Source organism: Cervus canadensis, chromosome 2, assembly GCF_019320065.1.
Source record: "Cervus canadensis isolate Bull #8, Minnesota chromosome 2, ASM1932006v1, whole genome shotgun sequence".
Classification (NCBI taxonomy): Eukaryota; Metazoa; Chordata; class Mammalia; order Artiodactyla; family Cervidae; genus Cervus; species Cervus canadensis.
The window spans coordinates 41273641-41297328 of record NC_057387.1 but is presented as its reverse complement, the minus strand read 5'-3'; the positions used below and the strand labels follow the sequence as shown (position 1 = coordinate 41297328).

The 23688-nt window shown below is 42.4% G+C and overlaps 1 protein-coding gene, 1 long non-coding RNA gene and 1 pseudogene across 2 annotated transcripts in view; 1 reads left to right on the top strand and 2 right to left on the bottom strand.

Moving 5' to 3' along the window:
* The first annotated feature begins 1814 nt into the window (after positions 1-1814).
* LOC122427604 lies at positions 1815-5249 on the top strand (annotated as a pseudogene).
* Positions 5250-8045: 2796 nt separating this feature from the next.
* On the bottom strand, positions 8046-10599 carry LOC122427597. Its single transcript, XR_006265494.1, has 3 exons — positions 10187-10599; positions 9034-9137; positions 8046-8526 (listed from the first exon to the last, which is right to left on the bottom strand). It is a non-coding gene; the product is annotated as an uncharacterized LOC122427597 (long non-coding RNA).
* A 2967-nt stretch (positions 10600-13566) lies between these two features.
* Positions 13567-23688, bottom strand: part of DBT (dihydrolipoamide branched chain transacylase E2) — a 36519-nt gene continuing 26397 nt past the window's right edge. The window contains exons 8-11 of the mRNA XM_043460532.1: positions 20957-21034; positions 19331-19522; positions 19118-19189; positions 13567-15154 (exon numbers count right to left, since the gene is read on the bottom strand). Of these exons, the coding sequence (XP_043316467.1) occupies positions 14987-15154; positions 19118-19189; positions 19331-19522; positions 20957-21034 (510 nt within the window). The 3' untranslated portion in view covers positions 13567-14986. The remainder of the gene's footprint in view (positions 15155-19117; positions 19190-19330; positions 19523-20956; positions 21035-23688) is intronic.

Here is a 23688-nt window from a genome sequence, read left to right as displayed (position 1 = left end):
GTTATTAAAATGGCTGGGAAAAGCATTTCATTATAAATGTTAATTATTCCCTTTTTCTCCTATTATTACATATGTGTTTTATAATAAAAAGTTAATGTGTTTAACCAGGAATGTACTTAAAATGTAGGTGGCTTAGTTGTAAAGAACTGGCCTGCCGATCCAGGAGACACAGGTGATGCGGTTCAGTCCCTGGGTTGGGAAGATTCCCTGGAGGAGGAAATGGCAACGCACTCCAGGATTCTTGCCTGGAGAATTCCATGGATAGAGGAGCCTGAGGGCTGAGTCCACGGGGTTGTGAAGAGTCGGACATGACTTAGTGACTGAGCACACATGCACATACTTAAAATGTACTTGTGACCTTGGATTTTTGTGCTGGCTGCAATTTTTGATAGATATATACATACAAACACACATCATTTCCCTAAATCAATCAATAGTGGAGACACAAGAAAATATTATGTGAAAATAATTTATTATGGAAACAGTGAGAGACTTTATTTTTAGGGCTCCAAAATCATTGCAGATGGTAACTGCAGCCATGAAACTAAAAGATGCTTGCTCCATGGAAGAAAAGCTATGACCAACCTAGACAGCATATTAAAAAGCAGAGACATTACTTGCCAACAGAGGTCCGTCTAATCAAAGCTATGGTTTTTCCAGTAGTCATGTATGGATGTGAGAGTTGGACTATAAAGAAAGCTGAGCGCCAAAGAATTGATGCTTTTGAACTGTGGTGTTGGAGAAGACTCTTTAGAGAGTCCCTTAGACTGCAAGGAGATCCAACCAGTCCATCCTAAAGGAAACCAGTCCTGAATGGTCGTTGGAAGACTGATGCTGAAGCTGAAACTCCAACATTCTGGCCACCTGATGTGAAGAACTGACTCATTTGAAAAGACCCTGATGCTGGCAAAGATTGAAGGCAGGAGGAGAATGCGATGACAGAGGATGAGATGGTTGGATGACATCACCGACTTGATGGACATGAGTTTGAGCAAACTCCAGGAGTTGGTGATGGACAGGGAGGCCTGGCTTGCTGCAGTCCATGGGGTTGCAAAGTAATGACTGAGTCACTGAACTGAACTAGGAATAGGTAAAAAATTAGAAAGTCATGGAAACAATTTAATCCTCATTTGTGAAAAGTATGCTGTGAGTCTCCATAACCAATATGTTATTCAGCAAATGAAATACAAGTGAACAAAACATAATTTCTCTTATGGATGAAGTGGTTTGTTATGGTCTTTCCCTTAAACTATCTTTCTTATGCAAAGATAATTCTCATATGAAATATAGAACCTAAGCAGTAATAATCAATATTATTCAACTTCCTTGGGCAATTTAAACCTCAGATCAACACAGAATAAAAACCATTAAAGTCTTTTTTCAAAGGTAAAAGAAAAAAAGAAAAAACAATACCCCTACCATATCTGCCAAATATTGATCCCCAAATGACACTAGTTTCTTATATGTTAAGGTATTTTTAATCTCATAATACTGAAAAGATATGCTCCTTCTGCTTTTATTTTTATGCACTACTTTTTATTTCTACAGAAATGTTAAACTTTCACTGGATAATTTTATATGAATTACATAATACTTTGTTTCTAGGATACTGATCCAACTTTTGAAACGTGGTATACATTTCAATGGGCAACCACGAGAATGATTTTTTCATATGTCCACAAATACTATGCAGAACATTTAACAGCTCGTAAAGTGGAAGCTATGAGAATTTTTGTTGTATTTAGAAAGTATTACAAACTGAAAAGAAACATCTTATCGAAATAACAGCATTTTATTGAAACTGGAAAGCAGGCACAAACCCGGCGGTGGCCAGGAGCCAGCAGTGCGCAGCTCGTGGCCCGGGCTGGAGGCCAGGCGCGGCCGGGGCGGGTCCGGACACCAGACGTGGGGCATGCCCCACCCCTAGCGGGTCCTGCGCCCCCCGAGCTGGCCCTGCGCGGTGAGGCTGGGGCAGTAGGTTTCTGTACACACGTGAATGAGCCACCCGCCAGCCGCCGCCACCCCCCGGTGCCCAGTATGAGAAAGCAGGCGTCACCCGCCTGCCACTGGCAAGCCCCGCCAGCCCTCGGCCAGAGCCCAGCGGCGCCTGCCCCTACCCCCTGCTCCCCTGCACGGCCCCGGCACCCCCGCGGCCCCTACACTAAAGTGCGGCCGGGCCCCCTCCCCACAGGGGCCGCCCCCACCGCCCCCACCGCCCCCACCGCCCCCTCCTGGTGCCTGGGGCGGCCCGGTCCGCAGGGCCATGAAGCTGCAGGCTGTGATGGAGACGCTCCTGCAGCGGCAGCAGCGGACACAAGAACTGGAGGCCCGGCAGCCGCCGCCGCCCCCTGAACCCCCAGCCCGCACCAGGGCCACTCCGGAGGAGGACAGGGAGCCCGAGAGTGCCCGGATGCAGCGGGCGCAGATGGCCACCCTGGCCGCCATGCGGGCCGCTGCCGCCGGCCTTGGCCATGCGCCCAGTCCCAGCTCGGAGGACGGGCCCCCGCCTCGGAGGATGAGAATGCGGCCCTGGAGGGGGCACCGGGCTCGCCCACCCCACCCGGCCGAGGCAGGAGGCAGTCAGCCTCCCCACTGGCGATGGCCGCTTTGAGGATGCGGGCTCCGACGATGACCTGAAGCCAAAATGGGAGGAGGAGGAGGAGGAGCTGGAGGAAGACCTGGGGGACGACGAAGGGGACGAGGAGGATGAGGACTATGAGGATGAGGAGGGGCTTGGGCCCCCGGGGCGCCGCAAGCCTGGGCCCCGCAGCCCTGTTCTCCCGCAACGCTCAGCTGCTCCAGGCCTTCCGTGGTGACAGTGGATCCCGGGCACTGGGTGGCCAGGAGCGCCCGGGGACTGGCCCGGCTGTCCCCGGAGGGGCTGCCCATGCTACACCTCAGCTGCAGCCACCACACCATGGGGACTGGATGTATGAGGAGCAGTTCAAGCAGCTCTACGAACTGGACGCAGACCCCAAGAGGAAGGAGTTCCTGGACAACTTGTTCAGTTTCGTGCAGAGGCGAGGGACACCTGTCAACCGCATCCCCATCATGGCGAAGCAGGTACTAGACCTGTTCACGTTGTATGTGCTGGTGACGGAGAGCGGCGGCCTGGTGGAGGTCATCAACAAGAAGCTGTGGCGGGAGATTACCAAGGGACTGAACCTGCCCACGTCCATCACCAGCACTGCCTTCACGCTGCCCAGTATATGAAGTACCTGTACCCTTACTTCAGTGTGAGAAGCGTGGCCTCAGCAACCCCAAGGAGCTCCAGGCAGTCATCGACAGCAATCGGAGGGAGGGTGGGCGCCAGAGCTTTGGGGGCTCCCTCTTTGCCTACTCGCTGGCAGGGGCCCACAGCATGCTGTCCTCGCCCAAGCTGCCTGTGTCCTCCCTGGGCCTGGCCACCAGCACCAATGGCAGCTCCATCACCCCAGCCCCCAAGGTCAAGAAAGAGGAGGATGCGGCCATCCCCATCACGGTCCCCGGCTGCCTGCCAGTCTCCCTGGCAGGTCACCCTGTGGTGGCCACCCAGGCAGTAGCAGCCCAGGCGGCTGCCCTGGAGCAGCTTCGGGAGAAACGGGAGTATGGGAGCCTCCGGAGAAGAAAATGGCCCTGGTGCCAGAGGAGCAGCAGCGGCTGATGCAGTGGGCACTTCAGCAGAACTTCCTGGCCATGATGGCATAGCTGCCCATGAGCACCCGGATCAACAGGCAAGCCTCCGAGAGCCTCCAGGACTGGGCTGCGAACCTGACCAGCACCAGTGGCAGCAACAGTATTAGCCTGTCTGTAGAGATTAACGGGGAGAAGGCAATGGCACCCACTCCAGTGCTCTTGCCTGGGAAATCCCATGGACGGAGGAGCCTGGTAGGCTGCAGTCCATGGGGTCGCCAAGAGTCGGACACGACTGAGCGACTTCACCTTCACTTTTCACTTGCATGCACTGGAGAAGGAAATGGCAACCCACTCTGGTGTTCTTGCCTGGAGAATCCCAGGGACGGGAGTCTGGTGGGCTGCCGTCTATGGGGTCGCACAGAGTCGGACACGACTGACGTGACTTAGCAGCAGCAGCAGCAGAGATTAACGGAATCGTGTACACAGGAGTGCTGTTCGCCCAGCCGCCCTCCACGCCACCCTCCGCTCCTAGCAAAGGTGGAGGCGGCAGCAGCCGGGGAGGAAACAGCGGGACCAACAGCAGCAGCAGCAGCAGTGCAGGTAGCCAGGCAGGGCCAGCAGGGAGGTCTGCACCCTCCACATCTACCTCAAACAACTCACTGCCTTAACCACTACACTCCCCACCCTGGGAACCTGCCAGATTGGGCAGGGGGGTCCAGGTGGGCCAAGCAGGATGTGGGATGGCGGAAGATATGGTTGGGGAGGGGAGGTATCCACAGAGGAGCGACAGCTTAATGCCAAAAAGAAAAGAAAAAAAAAATATATATATATATATAAAGAAAATTTAATAAAACGGGAAAATCAAGGAACACTTGCATTACTCAGGTTTCAGACATTCAGAGATGAGTTGTGAGAATATCAAAGGAAATTAGAGATGAGAGAGGCAAATGTCTACTAGGGTTCTCCTGCAGCCATGGTGGACCCACATGGACTGGTGTCTGGTTTCAACAGGCCAATCCTGTTTACCTCATACATCCCTGCACTGTGTTTTTTCATTTTTATCTGTTTTTTTTCTTTGCTTTTTTTTTTTGTCCATTTGTCACACACTCACCACACCCAGCTCCTCGTGTTGAATGAAACCCCTGAGCCAAGATCAGTTGAATTTTTTTGTTGTTATTGCTTTCAGAAACTTTGTTGTTGTTTTTTTAAAAGAAATAGTGAAATTCAAACTCTATAGGGTTTTTAAGAGGTTTTAGGGATTTTGTTTTGTAAATATTCTATTTTATTCTTGGAGGAGGAATCAAACCTAGGAAAAGGATATATATATCTATATATTTGTGTTCATTCAGGGAAACTGGACTTGAAAAAGAAAAAGAGAAAAAAAAAAAGGCAAAAAAATACCAAGTTAAAAAAAAGAAATTGGAAAGCATTGCATTTATATATCAATATTTTTAATATCCACAAACTTATTTGAGAAAGTAGTGCAGTCAGTCACAGTGGTTTTAAAACATTACACCAACTCTCTGACATTTTGTCCTGCTCTGTCCATGGAACACTTGAACCAACAAGGCCCTTCTAATCTTATGCCAGAAACAAAATAGGACTAAGGCCAGGTTCTGATGCAATTTGTGAAGCCCTTGGTTTGCAGAATTGTTGGTGTGATGGCTTAGCCTGTGGACTCCTCTCTGTCACATTTAAGCATTTATTATGTTTCAAATTGTCAGTCATGTTCAGATTTATATTCATGCCTGCAGTTTCCAATTAATTATACCTGTCATCAGCCTAGTTAACCTGCCTTGGTTACTGCAGTCTGAACTCTGGTTGCATTTTTCAAGAAAATTAAATTGCTAGGTTGTTCTAGATAATTACACTTCTGTACTGGCTTATAAATTTTGTTTTTTACTTTCCATTCTTACCATGTTTTGGGGCTTCCCTTGTGGCTCAGCTGGTAAAGAATCTGCCTGCAGTGCAGTTTGATCCCTGGGTTGGGAGGATCCCCTGGAGAAGGGAAAGTCTATCCACTCCAGTATTCTGGCTTAGAGGATTCCATGGACTACATGGATTCGCAAAGAGTTGGACACGACTGAGCAATTGTATAGTCCATGGGGTCAGAAAGAGTTGTACATGACTGAGCAACTTTCACTTGGCACCACATACTTAGAAGCTTCTTGCAGCAAACTTCATGTTACATAGTTTACTGCAAGTTTAACCCTGTCAGACGGCTCCCTGGGAATGCGGGTAGGCGGGAGCCCTGTGCTACCTGTGTGGGGAGGCTGCCCCCTCCTCAGCTGAGATGAAGGTAAGCCTATCTTTAACCACCCTGACTTTCCCCCTAACTCAAACCTAATTCTTGATCTCCCTCCTGTTCTCATTTCTTCTGCCGTCTCTTGTTAGGATCCACAGCAGCTGTCCCCCATGCTTTGCCTTGTAACATTCCACATGGTACTCAGTAAAAGCCTGATATAGACGGCCTCTTTCTAACAGGACTGCAATTATTCTTGTCATGCTTTGGCTGTTTCTGTGGCTCTCCTCTGGACTGTCTCCAAATTCTTCTGCTCAGTTTTAGCAAGCTGGCAGAGAGTTCTCTCACAGGACTTTGACTTGCATACAAATTAGCTCGTGGTTAGAGCCCTTCTGCTCAGTACTGGGACTGCCTCCTAATGAATTTATTTTTCTTTAATTCTGAGCTTGAGCACAAAGATTCATGTTACCTTTAATATTTGCCTACATGGGAATGCCTTCTGTCACATGAAAAAGCCTGCAGCTATTTTGATGCGACAACAATGGTAACATGACTGATCTCAGGTTCAGCATAAATAGTTCAGAGGTGACCTGGTCTGTCTGGTGAGATGTCGCTGAAAGGTGTGGTGACCTTGAGTTGCTAAAGAGTGAAAACAAGCTTGGGAGAAAGGTAGATCCAGAAAGAACTGTTTAGTAGACACTGGGGAGAGAGATGTGGCCCGACCTCTTGCCAAGCACATCATGATTACAGGCAAGTAGTGGGGAAGAAAGTCAGACTGCAAGGAGTTTAAGACCACTGGTTCATCCTAATTAATTGAACTCAAGTGAAGCAAAGGCAGGAAGGAGCAGGACGGGAAGCTTGTCCCTGCAATGGCTGGAAGAGGTAACAATGCAAGAAAGAAGTGTTTCAAGTCTACTTTTTCTGGGATTTAGTTCCCCAACCAGGGATTGAACCCAGGCCCTTGACAATAAGAGTTCACAGTCCTAACCGTATGGACCACTAGGGAATTCCCTGAGTCTTCTTTTAGGCAGAGGGAAATTAGCTATTAAAAAGGTAGAGAGGTTTTCTGTTTGTTTTTGTTTTGGTCGGGAGGGAAGTTTATTTTAAAAATGAGTTTTCTCAATAAGTTTACTTAATTAATTAGAGCAGTGCTATCCAACAGAATTTTCTGTGATGATGGACATATTCTGTATCTACAATGTCCAGTGTGGTAGCCACTAGCCACAGGTGGCTCTTAAAATTTATTAAAAGTTAAATAAAATTAAAATCAGCTTCTCAGTTACATTAGTCACATCTCAATTGCACAATAATCATAATAATTAAAACTTAAATAGTCATTGGCTGGTGGGTATTGCACTGGACAGCTTAGAGTTAGAGTATTATTTTGAGATTAGTCTCAAAATGAGTGTCTTCAAACAATACAAGTTTATTTTTCACCTGCAGAGATCCAACCAGTCCATCCTAAAGGAAATCAGTCTGGAATGTTCATTGGAAGGACTGATGTTGGAGCTGAAGCTCCAATACTTTGGCCACCTGATGTGAAGAACTGACTCATTAGAAAAGACCCTAATGCTGGCAAAGATTGAAGGCAGGAGGAGAAGGGATAGTTGAACAGAGGAGAACAGAGGACGAGATGGTTGGATGGCATCAAGGGCTCAATGGACATGAGTTTGAGCAAGCTCCGGGAATTGGTGATGGACAGGGAAGCCTGGTGTGCTGCAGTCCATGGGGTCGCAAAGAGTCAGACATGACTGAGCAACTGAACTGAACATGTAAACCAATTAGTGCCAGAAAATGGGGTGGTGGGGAGTTTCTCCAGCTCTCTGTGCTTAGTCATGTCCTACTCTTTGTGACCCCGTGGATTGTAGGCTATCAGGCTCCTCTGTCCATGGGGATTCTCTATGCAAGAATCCTGGAGTGGGCTGCCATGCCCTCCTCCAGGGGATCTTCCCAACCCCGGGATCGAACCCAGTTTTCCTGCATTGCAGGCGGATATTTTACCATCTGAGCCACCAGGGAAGCTCAAGAATACTGGAGTGGGTAGCCTATCTTTTCTCCAGGGGATCTTCCCGACCCAGGAATTGAGCTGGGATCTCCTGCATTGCAGGCAGATTCTTTACCAGCTGAGCTATCAGAGAAGCTCCACCTAGTCATTTGGAAATATTGGTGCTTCCCACCCTGTATGTCTGTCATTTCCAACATGCAGGCTTCAGAGCTGTAGAAAGGAAGGAAAGAGAGTATGGAGGAGCTCTTGGGAGGTTTAATGGGCCACATCTAGAAATGGTCTACATCATCTCTACCCATAGTCTAATGGCTAGAAATAAATTTAAATTTAGAGAGTTCTGAGTCTCCAATAACTTCACCACAAAGAACTGGAAATTAATCTGAACTAGTGTGCCAAGGGAATGTTAACTAGTTCTGGATACAAGGAAGACACTGATTGATCAAAATGGAATTAAACATGGAGCAAAGGTCAGGAGAAAGGGCATTTCTTTTGACAATGTTTCAACCCATCTGTTAATCTATGTTGTTGATTAACCTAAGTCAGAGCACCTGTGCTGTTTAAGAGATCATACAATGCAGCAGCAAGCAGACTTACCTGGGTTGAGCACCAGCTTGCACTTTAGTGGCTATATGACATCACTTTACGTTTTGTAGTTTTCTCTAACCTGAAATGAAGAAGAAAATATCTCCTATGACACAATCTGGCAATTGTCCCCTAATATCCATTTTCTTTACCTGTAGTAACATAATACTTAGCTAACTGTAAAGCCACTTATTTTCCAGCCTCCCTTGCAGCTCGGTGTGGCCCTATGACTAAAAGTTAACAGTCAGTGGGATGTAAGAGTGGTGTTCAGAGTTGCTTCTAGGAATCTTCCCTAAGAGATAACTTCTCTCTTTTTCCTCCATCCTACTGTGTGGAATGTAGATGTGATGGCCGAAGGACTGTTCTGGACAGTTGAAGACAAGTATGACAAAGGAATGGCAGAATAGAAAACTGGAAGAAGTCTGGATCTATAAGGACTTAATAGGGAAGAGACACCATTCCAGCTAAGAGCCTTAGAGAGAGATAAGAATTTTCTTGTTGCAAAAAAAAAAAGAATTTTCTTGTTGCTTAAGCCATCATTTTTGGGGTCCGTCTTAATTATAGCCAAACCTACTTCTGATATACTTACTGTGAAGTGCTATTATGAAGACTGAGACACAGACAGAGTTGAGCATGGTTCCTGGTACATAGTAAACATTCAGCAACATGGGTTTCCTCCCTCCCTTTTTCTACCTAAATAGGAAACATGGCTGAGTAACTAACACACACTCTGGAGACAAAGGCATATTCTGGTGTCAGATTTGCTCTATACCATCAATGTTAAAGTAAAATTACAGGAAATTTTTTTTTTTATCTAGGATAATTGAGACCCATAGAAGATTTTCTTCCATTTTCCCTTGTCCTGAGTAGCTCAGAAAACAGCCAATTTAATGGAATGATTTTGCTTAAATACAAATCTAGGGAACTGGGAGAGTATACGCCACAGCATTAATCATACTGGGTTGGGCAGAAGTATGATGAAGTACTTAACAGTCTGACTTCACTTTATGAAATGATGGATGCTCACTAAACTTAAACTGTGGTAATCATTTCATGGTGTATGTAAGTCCAATCAGCATCTCAATAAAACTGGGGGGAAAAAAAAGGTTGATTTTGAAGACAGGTCTGCTTGTGTTTCCCCTCTCTGTCGCTTACTATGGGGACATGGGCAAGTAATCCTTTCTGAGACTTTGCTTCCTCACCATTAAAGTGAAAGGATGACATTATGTAAGGTTGTTGCGAGGATTAAATAAAATAATGTATTAAGATGCTTAATTTAAAATGTTACATAAAGGTAGCTATCAATGACAATACAACAATGATAATCATAATATTCTCAAACATGGTGATTATGACTATGGACACAGGTATTTTCTTAAATTTTTTTGAAAGTGGCAGGGCATAAGTCAGCAAGTCAATAAACTAGGTAGTTTATCCTTTTTGACATAGTAAAATGCATCTGTAGTATAGGTAATGTTTTCCCATATAAATAATGTTGGGAAACTTGGCTGTGTTATTTCCTGCTTGACATTAGATAAATCATTGCTTCGTTTAATCACATGGTATAGTGGCATACATGAATTATTTGTAAAAAAGCATTTTAAATAGCAAAATGCTGATCCAAGTTTTATAAAATTTAAAATGAGCTTGAGAAAGCACTAAACTTCCTGATTAAATGAGGAATTACAATGAACTATGAGATAGACATACAACACAAAAATTTAAAACAAATGCCTCCTTACCAGTTATAAGATTTGAATAGATTCATTTTCCTCTAGATACTTTTCCTTGTAGCAAGCCATTCAGAGTCATTCCATAGATACAAGAGTCACTTTGCAGCCATGGTTGCTTCACATTATACTTTTCTGGGTCATTGGTGATCTTTATGCTACATTAGGGCTTCATAAAGAAACATAATCTCATCCAGGACGCAGATTTCTTTTTAAGTCACAAGCACATACTGAGTACCAGACCAGTTGAGCCACTGTGAGGGTTCATAGGCCAGCAGTGAAGACAGACGAACTCATCCAGCTCCATCACCGAATGAGTCCTGTTGGAGCTGTGAGGAGAGAGAGAAGAAAAGATAGATTGATTCAGACCCAGGGAGGCACAGTCAGAGGAGGTCTAAAAGAGGAAGTCACTTTGGTTCTGGATTTTCTTTCTGTGGAGAAATAAGCCCAGCCAAGGCATGGGAAATAAACTGTGTGTTGTTTTCAGGGAATGGGACTAGTTCATTGTGATGGAAACTCAAGACCACCAAGGGCCAAAGTGTGTGCTCAGTTGCTCAGTCACATCCGGCTCTTTGCAACCCCATGGGCTGTAGCCCTGCCAGGCTCTTCTAATAAACTACTGCTACAGAGAATTCCTAATGCCCTAAACCCCTTCCTTTTGGTGCCAGGAGCACATAAGGCCTTTGGGCAGCATTTCAAACTGCTAAGACCCCTAAGACAAACTTTTTTCCTTTTAGCCCAATAATACCAATTGCTCAAACAGCATAAAATCATGGACAGTCCTGGCATTCGGAACATGAAGTGGCATATACTCATTAGCTTGTTACACTTTTAGAGTATGTTAATCCACACACATCTAAATAGAAAAACTCTGTTTCCTCATCTTTCAAACAGGGGAAATCATTGTATTTACCTGATGCTTCCCTGGTGGCTCAGTGGTAAAGATCCACCTTCAGTGCAAACCCAAGAAAACTTGGGTTTGATCCTTAGATCAGGAAGATCCCCTGGAGGGGGGCATGGCAACCCACTCCAGTATTCTTGCCTGGAGAATTCTATGGACAGAGAAGCCTGGGGCTAAGGTCTGTAGGGTCACAAAGAGTCAGACATGACTGAAGCGACTTAGCACGCACATAGTATTGCTGGAGAGATGAAATTAATTAATATATGTAAAGCATTGATGCCTGACACTATCATAATTATTGTCTTGAATTTATTCAATTTTCCCCTCTCTATCAATATGAGGTGAGCATAGAGGCTAGATGACTCATTGATGGTACTTTATATTTTATATGCTCTGAAAATACAATGCTCAGATGGTACAACCCTCACACATCGCTCCTAAATGAATGTCTAGGGTCATGTAGGTGTCCCCTATGCTGCTTGCCTCATGAAAAGCAACCTTTAAAAAAAAAAATTATTTATTTGGCTGCACTGGGTCTTAGTTGCAGCGCACAGGATCTTTCGTTGTGGAATGCAAATTATTCATTGTGTCCTGTGAGATCTAGTTCACCGACCAGGGATTGAACCCTGGTCCCCTGCATCGGAGAGATCAGAGTCTTAGCCACTGACCACCAGGGAAGTCCCCCAAACTATAACTTTCTGAAGAGTGTGAATGGCCTGTGTGGCCTAAGGATAGAGTCTCTATCTTACAATTATGTGTATAGTTTGTGAGGCAGAATTGATGAGGCATGGCTACTGTGTTAAGGAGATACAATGGTCCAGTCTTGGTGAGAAAACAGTTTATAGGGAAGGAACAAAACCACCACTAAGAACGGACCAAAAATACAACTCAACGCTGGAAACACTGGTCTTCTCCGTGTTACTGGCACAGACCCATTTCTGGTGAAGACATTAATCGCCAGCCAGAGCTCTCGCTGTGAGGGGAAAAACATCATCTATCTTCTCCATCTTTATCCATAATGTCTATCCCAGGGCCTGGAACTGAATACATATTCAGTAATCAATGTATGCCAAGTAATTAATCAATTACAGGGTGAATGTTAAAGAATTCTGAAGACTTCAAGGAAAGGCTTTATACTTTTAGTGCTGCAGGATAGTGCTAAGCAAGTGCCATCATATTTCTCAGACTGTAGTTTACTTAGAAATCAGCAAAGAAATCCATCAAGTGATCTTTGGGACCCACTTTGCCTGGAAGCCACAGGAATGCCAAAACAGGCCTTTAGGCTCTCTTCCTCCTACATAACCAGTTCTTGGAATGTTTCAGGATTTGGTACATTTTGATCTCTAAAATGAAAATTAATACCACTTGGGCTTCTGTCCTTCAAGCTTCCTTCCCTATTGTGCTTCTTTTTCAGAATCAGTGGAATGCGCTACATAATGAATGGAACCTTGATTTTTTTGTTGGGCTCTCCCAACAATAATTTGGGGCCAATAACTTTGGCTTCTCCCCATGGACATCTTGTACCTCCTAGCTGCCCAACATGCTAGTGAAGAACTTGAATCTCAGACTGAAACTCCCCTTAAATTTCAACCTTTAAGAAAATGGTCAAGGCCCTGTTCTACCTAACTCCCACCCTAGGATGTGTGGAGCCCCGTGGATCAGCACTGCTGCTGGGACTGTGCCCCTGGCCCCCTCCTCCCTTCCAAGGGGTCCTCTTATCTTAAAGGTCGCACACACAATGAGAAGCCAATCCTTTACCAAATTCTCAAAGGATGAGGCAAGAGAGAAGATGGTAATGGCAGGGATTTGTGATAGGATAGCTCAAGCATTTATTCTGAGCCAATGATGCTGGACTGTTAGGGGAACATATTACATCCTCAGGCTTCCCTGATGGCTCAGTGGTAAAGAATCCACTTGCAGTGTAGGAGACGCGGGCTTGATCTCTGGGTCGAGAAGGTCCCCTGCAGAAGAGAATGGCTACCCACTCCAGTATTCTTGCCCAGAGAATTCCATGGACAGAGGAGCCTGGCAGGCTACAGTCCATGGGTCACAAAGAGTCGGACACAACTGAAGTGACTGAGCACACATTACATGTTCACTTAAAAACTGCTGTTCTCCTAGTTTTCACATTTCTTAAGTGAAGGAGAAATTTTTACTGATCATGCCTTTCTTCACTTAAAGTTCTGTAAGTGCCATCAATACATAATTGGTTAACTTATGGTACACCCTCTCCTGATTTTCCCAGATGAGATCAATAACCTCTACTAGATGCTCTCATAGCACCCTGTTTCCTCTTCCTTAGAGGTTAATTATATCCTTACTTTTATGATTATTAAGTATCTGTCTCCCCCCTAGACTATAAGCCCAATGAAGGCAAGAACCATGAGGATAGGCATTGTATACCCACTGCTTAGCACCACACTTAGTATACAATAGATGTTTAATATTTAGATGTATAACAAATGTAAATAATAGAATACTATGCAACCACTTAAAAGGATCATAATATGGAATCGTTTATTGACTGATAATATAATGTTAAAAATCAAATTATAAAATAATAGATACAGCACAATCTCATTTTCATAAAAAGAACAGCTATGTATACAGATACCTTGATCTAACTGTTAATAGTGGTAGGATTATGGATGATTTTATTTTCTTTGCAACCCTTGATATTATCTGAATTTTAAAAAGAATAACATTCATTAGATCCATTATTTTCTGACTTATACATGATTTCCATTTTGAAAAAAATCAAGAAGATATTAAAACAACTTTTTCTGTCACAAAACTTCACTTGAACATACATATTCACTTAGTATTCATAACTGAACTTAGTATTCATAAGTGAACATAAGTATTCACTTAGACAATATCAGAAACAACCTGACTTTCTGATTCAAGTGGGCCTCTCAAAAATGATCATGAGGATACCTTTATTTCTGTGCAAAATTTATTATTTTATTTTAATGTCCATAATTACCCATTAGTCTTCTCTCTCCCCTGATTCAAATTCCTTCTCAGGATATGGAGAACAGAATAGACACTAATTTCTTAGTCTATCCTTCTTAGCTGAAGACCAAGAAAGTAAAAAAATAAAATTAAAAGGTAATGGATTTCTGAATGTAAGACAATGTCAGTGAATGCTACATTTCAAGTACCTTCCTCACACTGAAGCAAGGTTGTAAAGGTGAAATTTCTCCCAATAAAACACTAAAACATTACCAAAAGTCTAAAAATTTATATACTTTAAACAAATACTTTCAACGGCCTTATAGGTTACAAAACTATAATTGGACATTTTAAGATTAGCTTATAATTTTCACTTTTAAAAGACATTACTTTATACAAATAAGACATTTACAGATGATAATAGCTACAGAAAAACAGACTCCTGGATATCTTAAAAGGTAAATATAATTGCACTTACTTTATAAAATAATTTGCATTATTGTGGGGAAATAGAAAATATATTTGCAAATAAATTCCTTTTCCCAACTAAGTATAATGAAACTCTCTAAGTTTCATTAAGAGTCAGTTTAAAATAAAATTTAAAAAAAAGAGAGAAAGAGAAAAAATAGGACAAGTATTGTGTATGGCTGTCTGTCTCTTAGTAATATTCATTGTGTTGTTCCTGCCAGTTTCAATCCATGGACACAAAGACCTCAGCACCATATTAAAAAGTCATACTATGACCTATAAAATGTGACAGCCCTGGGAGAACTAGTACACAATTATTCCTTTTCAGTAAAAGCCTAACAGAATAGCTGATCCACTTTGTGCCTCAGAACCGTAATCATACAGTAAAGTCATTTACAATACAAACTGCGATGAGGAACGTGTGGTGCAGAGCTGAGCTTTACGCTTTCTTTGGAAGCTCAGAAAGTTCAAGGATGTCTGATCAATCTTCATTTCAGATCTAGTAGCATAAAAGCTGGATTTTCTAAGTAGGATTTCCACAAATTAGAGAAGCGTGACACTGTAGCGCCATCGATAATTCTGTGATCAGCTGACCAGCTCACGTTCATTATCTGGGCCTTACGGACTTCCCCTTTCTCGTTAAATCGGGGAAGGGCCTACAAATAAGGAAAAGAACAAAGAGTCAGCCTCACTTGCACAAAGTAAGCTCTAGCAACAGCAATGCTGAAAGATTAGGCAAATTTCCCTCCCTATAACAGAGGAGTGGGCATCCCAAGTAACTTTTGAAAATGCTGACCCCTACCTTTCCCATCTTTGTGAGTGTGTGCTGCAAGCTTCCAGAGTTTCTCCAAGGCATTTCCTGTCCCCTGTATACTTTCTACATGTACGGTAAATTTCATTTCAGATTTTTCAATTATTTAACAGCTATTTTCCGAGTACCTACTATGTACCAGGTACGTTCTAGACTCTGGGGATAAAGCAATGAATAAAGCAAATAACAGTCCTCACCCTCTTGGAGAGAACATTTTATTATATAGTGTTAAATAGTGAAAAGTGCAAAGGAAAGAAGTAAAGCATTTTGGAACAGAGACAGAGATTGTAGGCAGGAGGTGGGAATGGGGAGAAGTTGCATTTTATTTTTGACAGGCAGGCAGAGAAAGCTTCACCAAGAAGAGGTGTCCTCACTGTAGGCAGTGAGGAAGCTAGCCATCTGGACACCTGGAAAGACAGAGGGGAAGTTTGGCTGGAGCACTGGAGGACCAGCACAATCAGCAAGGCAGCTGCAGTGCAGGGGCCGGGTGAGAGATGGGAGGTGAGGTCACAGACGGAGCAGGCGGAAAGTGGGGCACGTTGTAAAGACAACAGTGATGGTTCCCAGTCCGTCTTTGATTTTTTAAAAAACAGATTTTAAAAAATCCTAATTCATTTTAAGTATTTTAAAAAATATATATTAAAATGAATTACTAAAATAAATATAAAGGTATACAAACTACAAGACCCACTTTTTATTGATAGGTTCATTAGACACAAAACCACTCTGTTGAAAAGCAGTGATTTTTTAAAAAAATGCTAGGCTATCTACCAGCTAATACAGACTTCTGTGATGGCTGCATTCCTCATGGAATATTTAAAATTAAATATTAAAGCTGGAATGTTTAAAAGCTTTCCATCTTTGTCCCATTTTAACATTACCTAATGAGCAGACAACTTTCTGAAAAAAACTGGAGATCATTCTTTCCTGGTCAGTTATTCTTGGCTGTGGTGATGATTAATCCCTGGAAATTTGCCCCATTCCCAAATCACAATTAAAGAAGTGATCTGTTTTTGTAAGTAGCTTGTTATTCTTGATAATCTAAGTCTCCACACCTTATTGTTGAAACTGGCATGCTCCATAGAAATAAACCCAAAAAAGATGCTCCTGTCACATTTGATGGACCTGAGTATTTAAGACCCACACTGGTGACTTCCTTGGTGGTCCAGTGGTTAAGACTCTGAGCTTCCAATGCAGGAGTACGGGTTTGATCCCTGGTCAGGGAACTAAGATCTCATATGCTGCACACCTCAGCCAAAAAAAGAAAGACCCACACTGGAAGAATTTTCCAAAAATAAGCCTATCTTTCCATTGTGATTTGTCAGTGTAATTCTAACATTCCTGGGGAAAATATATAAGAATCTCATGGGCAGAAATACTGTCCATTTATATATTTCATGCCTATCATCTGAATTTACTAAAAATGAATCAAATTAATTTATAACCATTCTGCCTTTTCTACCTAAGCTAATAAACTTCTTACTGTGTTTTATTCGGGGAGAAAAAGGAGAGCTGGCAATGAAAATTTCTAAGCCCTACCCTCTTTCTGTAATTAGTGGTGGTTTAGTTGCCATGTCATATCTGACTCTTGCCACCCCATGGACCTGCCAGGCTCTTCTGTCCATGGGATTCTCTAGGCAAGAATACTGGAGTGGGTTGCCATTTCCTTCTCCAGGGGATCTTCCTGACCCAGGAATTGAACCCGGGTCGCCTGCATTGCACGCAGATTCTTTGCCTGCTCTCTTTCCGTAATGATCTCTTCATAGCCCGGATGCGACAGTCACGGCCTGACATGGGTCCCCCTCGCACTGAGTGGCACCAGCCTAGGGCCATGCAGGCCACCGCAGCTACTTTCCCTTCACTTTGGAGTGAGCTGAGAAGCCATTGGAAGTTTCTGAGCACAAGGGCCAGTCACTGAGAGAGGACAACTCCAGGAAGAGCATGTGTGAGGATGCGTGGTAAGGGAAGAAGCAGGAAACGAGATGCTTTACTAGACTCTGAAGCAGGAAAGATGAGTTTGGCGTTCCAAGGAGAGATCTGGTCTGGAGATCTAAACTTGGAAGCCATCAGCATCTAAATGGTATTTAAAAGCCACTGAGACTGGATCAGACAAAGAAAAGGGCCGGAACTGAACCCAGGGGTACTCCAGCGTTTAGAAATCCAGCGATGAGGAGGGATGGGCAAAGGATACTCAGAAAGAATAGGCACTAGACAGGGAGAAAACAGACCAGCAAGGTTTTCTTCATGTCACAGTGAAAAAGCTTCTCCAAGAAGGCGGTATTGATCAACTTAAGTGTAGCTAATAGGTCAAGAAAGATAAGGATTTAGAACTGAGAAATGTGGAGGGTTTCGTGTTTTAAGACCAGTTAGTGACAGTCTAAAATTTACAGTGAAAACAGAAAATAACAAAGGAGAGGCGACACAAAGGGAGAAAAAAAATGAAATATTATTTGTCCCTACCCAACAAAGATTAGTAGCTCTATTAAGTTGCTGTGAAGATTTATCCTCTAAGAGATATACTTGAGAAAACCTTGGGTAAGGTGATTCTGAAAAAATACAGCTCACACAGATCTCTGTACACCAATGTTCATAGCAGCATTACTCACAATTGCTGAAAAAATGGAAACAGTCCAAATATTCACTAGAGATGAATAGATTAACAAAATGTAGTCCATGCATACCGAATTTCAGTTTGGGATGATAAAACTTAGTTCTGCAGATGAACAGTGGTGATGACTGCAAACAAGGTGAATGAGTGACTGAAGTTATCCCTTAGAGAAACTCCTGATTTGGACAGAACAGTGTCATGTATTTGTTCTGATTTTTTTCTCCCTGTCTCTTCTGTGTGCCAGAGAGAAAACAGGGCTAGAAGAGGGAGCAACCAAAGTACCACCTGCTAGAAAACAAATCAAAGGCTGAGTGCAAGTTTCTGTGAATGTTTTGGATGCTGACATGAAAGTAATAAACTCATGAAAAGTCTAAGAGATGCTCCATGTTGAAGCATTACAAATACAGAGAAGAAAGGTTCTTCTGAAAACATGAAGATCAAAATCAAGGTTAATGTAGTGACAATGACATTTAATGATGGAGGCATTGAAATGGTATCTATGAGCTTATTTCTTTAACTCTGGTGCTTCTCAACCCTGATTTAATGGGGATGCCCAAGCCCGAGTCCCCCAAACTCTGGTGCAGTTGGTACAGGGTGAGCTTGGGCATTTTTTTCACGCCCTCCAGATGATTCTAATGTGTAACCAAGGTTAAGAATCATTGCAATCCTAATTCTAAGTCAGTCTGCTATAACAGGGCCATAGTTCACTCATGCTGGAACCCCCGTGTTCTTGTTTAATATGTAAGTTTTGGAGGCTCTGTCCCCAAGGCCAAGAAATCTGCTTTCTTAACTAGCATTCCCAGTGATTCCTGAACAGAGCAAAGTTTGAGAAAACTGCTCTCAGCGGTGTCTCACCGTTATAAATAATGATTTGGATTGGCTTACTGTTATTCTTTGGCATTATGAAATTAAGACATTTTGATAAACTCTGACTGGCTACATTTGTGATTACTCATAAACACACACATTTGTGCCTGACATAATCCGCAATGGTTGATCCATACAAAAATGATCCAGATCACGAGTATTTACTCTACAGAGTAGTATAGGCCTAGTTCTTCTGAAGAAATAACTGGCTTATTAAACCCAATACCATACTTGAACTTACAAAATGAGGGGGAAAACCTCAGAAATAGTTACTCTTTGTTTTCACTCTCTCAATTTACTTAAACTCTTTTGTCAACTATTTAACAAACACACCTTAATTGTTCCCAGGGCCCCAATTGCCACTTCAGGTGGAAGTATCACTGGTTTGGCATAGGTACCACCAATCTAAAAAAAAGAAAAAAAGTAAGAGTAGAGAAATTAAGCTTTTGAGGAACAAATGGCAAATGAAAGTTTCTTTTTTTAACTGAGTACATGATCACAATTCTTAAGTTATGGTTTATGTACTTGAACACTGCTATTACTCACTGATCCAATGTTGGAAAGAGTGAACGTTCCTCCTATAAGGTCATTGGTGCTGAGCTGACCCGCAGAGCCCAATTTCTGGAGGCGGTTCAACTCAGTGGCGATCTCAAATATGGAGCGGATCTGAACATTTTTCACATTAGGTACAATCAAGCCCTGATCTGTATCCATCGCTATTCCAATGTTATGAGAAGCCTAAAAACAAACAAACAGTTATACAGTAGCCCTTTCACAGGCTAACAGAAAAGAAAGGCTCAACCCTCACTGCCTTATGAACTTAACTATCAAAACCTATGTTCACCAGATTGATGGTAATTTTTAAAAACTTTTCGTTTATTTTTATTTTTTCATTTTTGGCTGTGTTAGGCCTTCGCTGGAACGCGCAGGCTTCCTCTAGTTGCAGTGAGCATGGCAGCTACTCTCTAGTAGTGGTGAATGGGCTTCTCATTGTGGTGGCTTCTCTTGTTGCAGAGCAGAGGATCTAGGGCGCGTGGGCTTCGGTAGTTGTTGCTAGCAGGTTCTGGAGTGTGAGCTCGATAGTTGTGATATGTGGGCTTAAGTTGCCTCGTGGCATCTGGAATCAGGGATTGAACCCACGTCCCCGGCATTGGTAGGTGGATTCTTATCCATTGGACCACCCGGGAAGTCCAGTGATGATTGGAATGATTTTAAAAGGTTTTTTTGAAAAAGATAAACTAGGGCAACAGATTATTTTCATACACTGTTAGTGGAAGTGTAAGCTGGCATAGACTTCCTGGAGAACATTTAACATTAGGTACCAATATTTACAAAAACGTGTGTTAAGGGGATAAATGCAGAAGTATGGAGAGATGCACAGAGAGGTTGAGTCAGATTATTTCTAAGATGGAGAAACTGCACATGATCAAAATGTCTGTCAGTAAGTCACTGGCTAAACAGATGATAAAGCTGTATTTATTGACATACAATGATGTCTAAAATATATTATATAGAAAAGAAAATAGTTAAAAGAAAATTTTAATTAAAAAATTATAATATTACATATGTATTATATACAGAATTCCATGTATTTTTTAACTGTATAAAAATAAAATCCTAGACAGATGTATATCTCAGCATAAACAGTTATCTTAGGGTCATGGGACTGAAGGTAAATATCAATATTTTCTGGTTTGAATTATTTGCAACAAGTATATACTTAATGAGAAAACTGTATTAATCATATGGAAAGATTTTAGATTCAACCCCCCCAGAATATAAAGCTCACTTCTTGGTTGTATATTTCTAATAAGAATAATAAGTAAGAGCCAGCATCCTCAAAAGAGTTCTCAGCCTTCATAAACTTTCACTCCAAACACAGGAGTTCACTCAACGGAATTTAAACTTTCATTAATTTGCTCATTTAAATTGGTCTTGCTTTTTAAAACTGCAGGAATTCCACTTCAAGCCCTCTTCTGTTTGAGGGGAGTGTGTGTAGTGTGAAAAATGTAACCCACTGCCTCACAGCTGTGTACTTCCAAGATTCTAGCCAGAAAACCAAAAGGGGTTAAAAAGGGAAATCTGCATATCTGAAGAGTGTTTTAAATTATTAACCTACCAGCACATTTGCACTTTTTTTTAAACAAAATATTTTCACAACACATAGCCAACCTTGTATGTTATGTTCTGGCAGTTTTCATCCACAGAAGCATTAAGAATCGGAAACTGTAGTAATCCCAAGGAAGCAGCCTGTTTAACGGGGAGAAAATGCAACATTAACACTTTTAACTCTGAAAGGATAGGAGATTTGAAGCGTTAAGAGGTGAAAGGATGGAGGGAGAGAACTCTTCTATAAATTGAATTTAATCTCAAGTATACATGTACCAGACATGTTACTCCTGCCTTATCATCTGGAAATGTGGAACTATGTTACCCTTATCAATTAAGAATAAAAGATAAAGTAGTCAAGGTAGCTTGTACACACTAAGGAGATTTTCAAAATAACTAAGATTGAGCAAAACACTAAAAAAAAAAAAGTCTAAATTCTTGTGTTTTCCTCATTTACACATAGAGTGTTAAGATTTCCATGAGAAGAAAACCTGCAGTTCAAGGAAACATTTTGAATTAAAACCCGAAAAAGCAGTTAATTATTTCCCTGTGTAGAAAGAACAAGTGACAAGGATTTGAGAAACTAGTGTTGTAGCTGGTGTCCCTGGCCAAGAGAAGGGCAGAGCTGATGCAAACACTGACTTTAGAGCTTGTCTCCCCAAATTGATGGTATTTCTGTCTTCCCACTCTGTCTTTCCCTGCTTTCTCTTCTGTCCATATTCAGATTTCCCTGTCTCCAAAATGCTCTCTATAGCTGTTTCTCTGCCCATTCAGGATATAGTCAAAGTCAGACAGCGCATTTGGTTGTCATGCCTTGCAAACAGTTTAAAAACTAAAAAAATAAAAATGCTTAAGATTGACAGTAAAAAGAATTCCTTCTCCCACCACCTTCATCTTGTCCAATTAATGGTCCGTTATATGCATTGTGTTGTGTTATTTTTGTCTGTGGGTGGGTGGTCTTGACAGAAAAAAAAAATCATATCCCTGAACTGGAAAGTTAAGGAGTTTTCTAAAGCATTTGATTTGATAACTATAACTTTAATCTTTATTAAAAAAAAAAATCCATTCAGTTCAGTCAGTTTAGTCAGTCATGTCCGACTCTTTGTGACCCCGTGGCCTGCAGCACGCCAGGCTTCCCTGTCCATCACCAACTCCTGGAGCTTGCTCAAACTCATGTCCATTGTGTCATTGATGCCATCCAACCATCTTATTCTCTGTCGTCCCCTTTTCCTCCTGCCTTCAATCTTTCCCAGCATCAGCATCTTTTCCAATGAGTTGGTTCTTTGCATCAGGTGGCCAAAGTACTGGAGTTCAGCTGCAGCATCAGTCCTTTCAGTGAATATTTTGGACTGATTTCCTTTAGGATTGACTGTTTGGATCTCCTTGCAGTCCAAGGGACTCTCAAGAGTCTTCTCCAACACCATAGTTCAAAAACATCAATTCTGTGGTGCTCAGCTTTCTTTATAGTCCAACTCTCACATCCATACATGACTACTGGAAAAACCATAGCTTTGACTAGACAGATCTTTGTGGTAAAGTAATGTCTCTGCTTTTTAATATGCTGTCTAGGTTGGTCATAGCTTTTCTTTCAAGGAGCAAGCGTCTTTTAATTTCATGGCTGCAGTCACCATCTACAGTGATTTTGGAGCCCCCAAAAATAAAGTCAGCCACTGTTTCCACTGTTTCCCCATCTATTTTCCATGAAGTGATGGGACCAGATGCCATGATCTTCGTTTTCTGAATGTTGAGTTTTAAACCAACTTTCCACTCTCCTCTTTTACTTTCATCAAGAGGCTCTTTAGTTCTTCTTCACTTATACATTACAAAGAGTATGTTGAGTATAATCCAAATTTTGTAAAAGGAAAAACAAGGTATGTGTCCACAGATATGAGGTCATTTTTCCCCCTGTACAGTACTTTAACCGTCATTTGTACCTATGCCTTGTCTGCCTTAACATATTTTTTCAGGTTCTCCTCTTCCTCAATTTCTTTCATTCCCCAAACCCAACTAACAGCAACCAAGCTTCAACCTCAGCAATACTTTATTTAGTAAGTTCTGGTTGACCTTTGACCTTTTCTTCTCTCTTGGTGTGGGAGGCTGAATCAAAAGCCCCAATCTTGCACACCTCTATATACAAATCCTTTGGCAGTGCTCTTGCAAGCTGATTCTGAGCTATGTTATGTGACTCACTTTGCTCAGTGAATTAAAAACAAACTGGGTGCAGGGCAGCTTGGGGAAAGCGTTTACATTCTGCCTCCTCTCTTCATCTGCCAGTACTGAGCCCATGTGCAAGCTGGTATACTGGGCAGACAAGAGAGACATGGGAAGAGAAATGAGTCAATCTCACTAAGGTCATCCTACAGCAGCTGGTCCCTTAGCCAACCTACTAGCTGTCTGTAGACATATGAGTGGATTCTGCCAAGATCAGCAGACTGGCTATGCTCATGAGAAATAATAAATGTAGATTGTAGACTACAGAGAAATAGACTGTAGACCCATGAGAAATAATAAATGGCTAACTGTTTCAAACCATCAACTCTGGGGGTGGTTTGTCATTCAGCAATAGACACACTTGGCTTTTAAGTGTCTTCTTGGTTCTGCTATCATCAAACCACTGACCCTATACACCCTCTGCCTCCACCTTGCCAACTCAACTTCTATCTACCTCTTAAACACTGATGGAAAACCCTGAGCTTTCTTTTCTTCTTTGCACATAATTTGAGTGATCTCATCCACGAGTTTCAACTGCTGTGCCCCTACAGATGACCCTCAGAGCTGTAATATAGTCTAGATCC